This window comes from Chrysoperla carnea, chromosome X (assembly GCF_905475395.1).
Source record: "Chrysoperla carnea chromosome X, inChrCarn1.1, whole genome shotgun sequence".
In the NCBI taxonomy this organism is placed as follows: Eukaryota; Metazoa; Arthropoda; class Insecta; order Neuroptera; family Chrysopidae; genus Chrysoperla; species Chrysoperla carnea.
Window position 1 is genome coordinate 11,661,158 of NC_058342.1, and position 8,769 is coordinate 11,669,926.

The 8,769-nt window shown below is 30.8% G+C and overlaps 1 protein-coding gene across 1 annotated transcript; it reads left to right on the forward strand.

Moving 5' to 3' along the window:
- The first annotated feature begins 850 nt into the window (after window positions 1-850).
- LOC123302910 (coagulation factor IX-like) lies at window positions 851-8,499 on the forward strand. Its single transcript, XM_044886005.1, has 4 exons — window positions 851-921; window positions 2,086-2,262; window positions 5,475-5,664; window positions 8,297-8,499. The coding sequence occupies exons 2-4, from the start codon at window positions 2,137-2,139 to the stop codon at window positions 8,497-8,499; spliced, it is 519 nt and encodes a 172-aa protein (XP_044741940.1). The 5' UTR covers window positions 851-921; window positions 2,086-2,136.
- Window positions 8,500-8,769: the final 270 nt, after the last annotated feature.

Consider the following 8,769-nt stretch of genomic DNA (forward strand, 5'->3'; position numbering starts at 1 on the left):
AATTAGGCGGAAATTTCATAATATGTACTGTACTTGATTATCAGTTATGTATGTGTCACATGTTTGTATGTGTAATGTGATAAAGAAATCAACACTGACTATGCATGGTATTTCAACAATTAACTCAGTCAATTGTTTTTTTTTCACTTGTTTTAAGATTCTTTTAATTTAAATACAAATTATTTTAATTCGAAATACAAATTATAAGCTAATATGAAAAGTTTTCTTTAAGTATTTTTTATGTATAAATGAACAAATTAATTTCAATTTTTTTTATTTATAAAGTGCTTGAAGCAAATTGTGTAAAACTTCAGGCTGAATGGGTATTAATACAGTTTTTTAAGCCAATTAGGTGAGAAAATAGTTGAATATGTGCAATATATTGAAAATTTGATGCTAGCAGATCACTTATATGTCTACGATACACATGAAACCCAATAAATATTATATTTATGTCTATGGCAAGTACACATAAAAGACCGGGACAGCCTCCTACCTAATAAGGCGTTCTCTTTTTATCGAGGTATGGCATATCACGCCCACTGCCGCGGTCTATGGTTTTATTTCTCAATTATTTACGCAAAAGTCTTCCTGAAAACTTATCATATATAATTTGTATAAAGTTTGAGGTCGATCAAACATAAAGTGTTTTTGCTTTCCCCAAAAATGTGGTGGGGGTAATCTGGCCGCTTTTTAATTTGGTAACTTGAATTATCGTATACATTTTTAACTTCGTAAATCTGCGATCAAAATTTTTCGTACTCATGCGCCGCGGCGAGTTACACTATTTATAGTGGATTACTTTTTTTTATAGCTGCTCATTGTTTCGAGAGTAGGGAACCTTCAGAATATAATGTAGCTGCTGGGAAATATTATAAAGTATGGAATGATAAAAGAGATACAAATGCTCAACAGAAAAATGTAATCATAAGTTAAAAGTTTAACAGTCATTATCAAAATATCGCACATTTTAGTGTAGTTTAAACCTTTCGAACTTCAAACAGCTGAATTTTCTAAGTAAAATAGATAAAATATCTTACAAATAGTTCATTTACAAATAATTCGAAAGCTTGTACTTTCTACTTTTTGAATCAGAAGCTGAAACATAATAACCCAAGAAACATATAAACTTTTATGCAAGAAATCTAAGAAAAGCAATCGAAAACATATTCATTTCTTAGTTATTGAAATAAATACCACGATACTCAAAATAAAATCTCAACTCGAAGTCAACAAGAATTCATCCTTATATTAATTTCTCTTTAAAGTGCACTTTTACGTATCTCGTACGAACTTTCTTGACGATTTTAACATCAATGTCAAATATGTATTATAAAAGTACACTTTGAGTTGGAATCGAATCCATAATCTCTCTGGTTTGCCATGCCAGCGTTTTATCAATAACCTTTTGTACCATACATTTTTGGGATAAATCAGGAGTATATAAAATTTAGTCCAAATTTGTAACGGTTAAAAATAATGATGATGCAAACAAAAATTGAGCATAGGTGTTCATAAAACAATCGAGTTAGTTCATTCCCATTGCTCGAATCTCGTTAGGCCCGCCATAACGATAACTTAAAAACGAAACAGATAACGAGCTGAATTTTGTATAGAATGTTTCTGATCTAAAGAGTAATTTTAAATCAGAAAAAAAGCATCAATTGTAAGAGATAGAAGAAAAGTTTGAATAAAGCAACAAAGCCGTTTAAAAAAAATTATTTATATATTATTACCTCAGATTGTTTTTCTTCAATTTTTATCCCAATGTTTAATATAGTAGCCGAAAGTGTTAAAATTACTTTGATACTTGCGTAATTCGTTTAAAAAAAATTCGAACGAGAATTTGTGTAAGCTCAAGAAAAATGAAAGACTTCATTGGATTTCGTGTACGCTGCAAAAAAGTCCATACAATAAATATTAAATGATAATTATTATGGTTCTTATCAAGCGGCACGGCGATATAAACGGGTGATGGTAAACATTTTTTAGCTTATGATTCAAAAACTACAAAGAGACTAGATGTTTCAAATTTCAAAAAAATATGAATTTTTTAAAAAGTGCAATTTTTGAGATTCATTTTAGGTTGAAAAAATTGTTATCCCAGAAATATATAAAGGACTAACGCATAATTATATGAACGATATAGCAATATTGGTTATGGATAAATCATTTGTTTTCAATAACTTTGTAAGGCCAGTTTGTGTGGATTGGACTTCTGAACTTCATAAACAAGCTTTTAAAAGTGAATCGACAGGATATGTAAGTTATAGAAAATTGATTAGGTATAGTCGCGGAAACGAAGCACCGAAGTTCGAAAAATTTGAATGCGGTTTTGTGAATTTGATTCATTAGAGCGTCGGAAACCTTTGTGGCCTAATTTGATTAGTAAGAAATTAAAAATATGCAATTTGCATGAATAATGTGCATTTTATAATTGCATTTGACCGTTAATAATAAATTCACAATTCGGTTAATAGTGATAGAAATTATACTCCGAGGTACCTGCTGCCCAGGGATGAACGGTTTCCCCGTCGTCTCTTGGAATTTTTGGGAAATTCGTTATATAATCAGTCCAAACTTGTTATTCGTGGGTTTTTGGGGTCGCTGAAATTGTTCGAACTTTGACCGGTTTTAATGTGTCGTTTCCGCGACTTTACACAAATACCAAAAAATTATTTTAATTTCAGTGTACACTATCATTTTCTGCTTACTGTGGATTTTCTAGTTAGTATAAATAGTGTGTACACTAGGTTATAAAAAGAACACACACCCTTAGATATAAATAAAACAGGCGTTACATGTCTTCAAAAATTGTGATATGACTTAATTCATTTCTGCCATCATGCAGGAGTAAGAGATTGCTTATAGAATTAACCCATAAATGAACTTTGAAAACTGTTACGCATAATCATTTTTTCTACCAAAATATAATCACAAACCAAAGTATGCAACGATTTCTTATATATGTTACAGCCAAAACTGTCAACGCTAGTAGCTCAGTTGGTTAAATCGTAACCGATTCCGCACACGGTAATGCCTAGGGTAATGTGTTCGATTCCCGCCGTCAAATTTAACTAATGGTTGTGATAGAGTAGAGTGTGGTTCGTGCATAAAGGAGATGTACTCAGCCTCTCAAAACAATTGAGGAGCTGATATTGTAATCTGAAATATTGACTGTTTTACCATCTGATTCTCTTAATACTGTACGTGTAAGGATGTTTGTATGTTTGTTACGCTTTCATGCAAAAAGTAGCGAATCGATTTGAATAAAACTATACAATAATATAACTCATACATCAGAACAGCATATGAGCTTTAATTTATCACCTATGATCATCATTTTGAACTATATTAGACAATCCCTTCGAGTGTTATGGAAGGGGGATAAGTAAGATCAAGAGAAGTGGAGGCTATAAAGCGGTGGTTTTTACTTTTAAGCGGGCAAGTATCAAGCTAGTTATATCATAATCATGAAACTTTGGATGGATGGATGTTTGCTACTCAATCACACCAGAACGGCTGAACGGTAATCTGGATGAAATTTGGCACAGAGATAGATTATAGTCTGGAATAGTACATAGGCCATAGGCTTTTTATCTCGGTAAAACGCACAGTTCCTATGGGATAGCATACAAGAACCATGTTTTTAAAGGGTTTTGTAAAAATTCGTAAAATCGATTTTTAGCGCATTTTTCTCAAGAAGGCTTGATTAATTTACACAGTAACCATAAAAATTATCAAAATCTCTTTTAATCGCGAATAACACCGCGGAGCGCAGCTAGTATTTACATATTTACAAAAGCTTGTTGCCTAAATAAATTAATAGTAAAAAATTTGCACATCGTACAATTACATCATTGAGCTCAGTTGGTTACGAGTATACCAGTAGCTCGAATCCCATGGTGATGTGATGTATAATATTTTTTTTTTACATAAGAAAAGTTCGTAAAAGTTTATTTTTGCGACTTTTTTTTAAATTATTCTAGAACGTCAGAAAAAAAAACCAAATTACGCAGATTTTTACGTAGATTTACGCAGATTATGAAATACACAGTTTTTCTTTAATTAATTTATGGTTCAACATAATGATCATAGATGGAGCAGTAAAATGTCAGAATAAATTTAATTTTTTTAAATATATCTTTATAAATTATAGCTCACGTGTTATTCTGATGTATGAGCTATATTTTTGTACAGTTTCATTCAAATCAACAAACAAACAAACATTCTTACTCTGACATTTATAATATATATACGATATATGATAGAAATATAGGAATAGAGATTAAGCATGCTAAGAATGAACAAAAATTATAAAAATATATTCAATAAAATAATATTTTCAAGTAACTTTCAGAATTTTACGAAAAATGACGGATTTTTTATTTATATGTTAACATAGAAATTTGTTTGAGTCTGTGATACACATCACCATAATAGATTTTACAAATTGTGCGTGCATTTCAAAAAATCTAAAGTTAAGTATACCCAAGAAGGCATGACCAACCCAAGGATCACAGAGTGGGCGCCATCACATGGTGAATACAGGGGACTAAAAAGCCGTAGACCCTTGCTTACTCGACCCTAATAACGACATGGTCAACTCGTACATCACAGGGTGCACAAGTCAGCAGGTATTTTATCCCTTGCGATCATCCTGTGATGGCGTCCACCTTTATAATGCCCATTCCATGTAATATGTTAAATTATTAAATTAAATCAAAAACGAAACGCTAGAAAGCAAATAATTAAAAACATTGATGCGTATCACAGACTCAAACAAATTTCTATGTTGACATTTAAATAAAAAAATCCACCATTTTTCGTAGTATTCTGAAATTTACTTAAAAACATTATTTAATGTAATAAAAACTGTAAGCTTTTCACTATCTCCGCAACCGCATTCGTACTCTACGTAATAATTTACGTAATTTAGTTTCATGTCATTCTATATTTTCAAGAAGTGCCGCCCGCTAAACTTAACATTTACCATTTACTTCTTTAGCGAGGGCAACATATACTTTTTTAGCTGTCTGAAATTGTGTATGTAAAAAGGGGTATAAACACATAAATCCATATAATAAAGAGAGGTCCATTGTAAAAATAAGAGTATACCGATTGTAAGCTATCTCGTTAGCCCTATAAAATATAGGAAGTAAGAAGAGATAAAACATATTCTTACTTCGTTCTTATGTATAAGACAAAGAAGGAATATCTAGTGTGTGTTATGGTGTGTTATTGCTATGTGTTACTGTGTGTGATTGATATTGTATGTGTACAAGTTCAAGTGATAAGTTTGACCGGCTGTCTGTTCATGTATTCCCATATACCATTCCTCTTTGTTTTATTTTTCGCACTTTTGGTACAGACTTACAGAGTGCATGCAGTAAAGGATAACTTTTAGTCTGAAATTATGGGAGTAAGGCTCACTTATTTTTTATTTTAAATGCCTGATAAAACTTATTTCGTAGATATCTGGCTGGGGTGTACAGGAGGAACCAGATGGTAATCTAGGTGAAACTATTCTTTTTGGTGATTTAAATGCAGAATTGAAACATTTTCAATTACCATTTGTGCCATCTGATACATGTTTAAAAGAGGTTCCTGTCGATTTTAAACCAATTGTTAATCAGTCTGACAAAATTTGTGCAGGAACCGATGGTAAGTATATTTTTTTAAAGTACCAAAATTAAACATACATCATATTGAAGGAGTATTTGGCAATCTTTATAAATATTCTGTGTTCGTTTGAATACCAAATACCGAATTTTTACTCATGAATAAAATACTCACATTCTCCTAAGCAAAATATTTGTGAATCTATTGTAAATTTTATTTCAAAACAAATTAACAATTGTCTTATTATTTAAAATTAATCAGAGGTAAGTTGCGATGGTTCAATATTTCCCCGCAACAGAAATATTGAAACAAATGCAATTTAAGACAATTTTTTGAATTTTGTTCGTAACAACTGATTTAGACCGACAGTCAACACTAATTGAACTAATAGAACTTTTTTTCAGTCGTAAGGGGCCATTCATTAAATACGTAAGGATGATTTTAACGATTTTTAATCACCTCCCTTATCCCCAAGATTCAATCGTAAGAGTCGGTTTTCCGAATAATAAAACATTGTTAGAAAAGGATCAGTTACACTAAAACTCACAACTGATTTAAATTAAAGATTTTTATTCTTTAGCAGATAATTTAGGTTTACATTATTTATAATATTAAATTTCGACTCATAAAAATTACGTATGAATGGGTTTTAGAAGCACTCCCGCTTACGTAATTAATGAATAGCTCCTAAATAATAAAGAACGCGTCTAATAATAGTCGAATATCATCCCTCGCGATTATCAATTAAATTTACTTTTTGACCTAATTTCAATTTAATTTACTTTTTGACCTAAGATGACGAACAAAAGTTTGACCCCCTCTTTTGAGTGATTCCTACGCACGGGCCTGTGTAGAACAATGCAGCCAATTCGTCATAATAGTCAATTAGTCGTTACAAGTAATATCAGTTGATATAATCGGTTTTAACTTACATTCACTATTTGCAAAAAAAAAAAAGTTAAATAGAAGTAATATGAATAAGTCACAGGGAAAATGGACAATAAACAACTAGAAAACTAGAATCAATTTGATCTGAACTTCTTAAGCAACTATGAAATCTATTATATAAAAAATAATAATACTGTTAATTTAAGAACAGAGACACAAAATCTACAATGCATTTGTATTGAAGTTTTGAATTTAACAATGTGACAATATTATTACCCAGCACTGTAACCACTCTATTACAAACTTGAAACTATTTAACTTTGTTTTTGTTTTTGTTGTTTCATGTTGAAAAATTATATGCGCATAAAAATTATTTAAATTATTTCAAATTATTATAATTGCTATACAGCTTATTATTATCACTGTTATTATTGAATTATCAATAAATATGATATTTGTCATGAAAAAATATTTATTTAGAGGACGTTAGAATCGTAAGATCAAGATAATTTTCTTGATTTTATGTTCTGAGTTTAAAATGAATATTTTTATTATTATATTTTTGCAATTTGTCAACTTCTTAGTTGCTGAAGAAATTCCAACAAAGAAAGGAACGAATCGTTCAAGATAAGATCAATTTGATTATAATTGTTTATTGTCCATTTTCCCTGTGACTTATTTATATTATTATTTTTCTGGACGTGATACCGAGTTAAACAACAGTTGTTGTACTTGGGGCATAAAAAATGTGAACCCTCTCCCTCCAAATTTCCGGGTTTTAAGTTTTTAGAGTATGTGGAATACGAAAAGAAACAAAAAGTTTCAATCAGCTATACGTCGTACGCAAAAGAGATAGAAATTTGGTATGTAGCTATGAGTTGATAGTGCCTAATGTTATACCAACTCAATTTCATAATAGTAAAGGTGTGAAATTTCATTTCCTAAACAAACATTCACCTATTTGGGGGATTCCACCCATATGGGCTTAAATCGACTTATGATTTAATAAAATGAAAAAAAAAACAAAAAACGAATTGCTTTAAATAGTTAGTATATTGTTCCTAATTTTTATACTAAACCCTCATCTGATAATTTTTTGAGAGAATTATTTTGTTTAAAAATTCGTTTTAAAGCATGTAGATCGAAAGACCAAAAATCGAAAAAAATCATAGCGAAATCGGTAGTTAGTACTTTCAAAAATCAATTTACATGCCTCTACTAGATTCCGTTCAATGATTTGGGGCAAAGATTGTCTCCGGAGGTACTCAACCTATTTCAGTTGGGAGTTTTACCAGGCAGTGAAAAAAGTGGTTCAGATCTACCAGCGATTCATTAATGAGAGTGAATCAACAGTGATACATGAATACCGACTCCGGATGGCCAAATGTAAAACTGAATGTGAAAACAAATCCACCATACCAGAGTCGGTAGCTCGTCTCATCGTAGCCTCGGATCAAGAATATAAAAATGTTCTTACAAATACTGACAACTCTTCCGGCGAGCCTAACTATCGCAAAGAGAACGTTTTCTACACTTCATGGGGTAAACTCTTGGTTGTGTGCCTTACTGGGACAGGAAAGATTATTGGGTTTGCTTTCCAAAACATCTGGATGATATTATTAACGCTTTCGCAAAAAATACGAAAGCTTGAATTTTTTATTTAAGTAAACAACGTAAATAAAACGATTTAATGTAAAATATATTAAATGTGCAAAATAGCGATAGAAGTTTCGGTAAAATTATTTGCAGTGTTTTTAATATAATAATTAAATAATTATTTTTAAAGGTTACAAATTATGCGAAATTGATGGTGGTGCAGGTTTAACATTTGAATTGGATGGATCGTTTTATTTAATGGGTGTTGCCAGTGTTGGACCCATTAATTGTAACACTGTTAAATACACCACATTTACAAATGTGTCATCTCATGAACAATGGGTTAAAAACATCTACCAAACTACCGATCTAACAAATTCAACACAAGATTAAAACTGAAACGTAGATATTATGTACTTTAATCATAGAGCCACTCGTTTAACTTCCGTTTAATACGCAATACATAAAAACAATCGAGGCCCATAAAAAAGTCAACCAAATTTTTGCTATGCATAGCATATTTATATCGCATCCAGAATCATTTCTCTTTCCAAAAAAATCTGAAAACCACTGCAAATCATGCTAATTTATTCCGTATTAAATCAACTCAACCTAATATTTTTGATTCTAAAAACTATGTTAGTGGGTTACAACATAAGACAA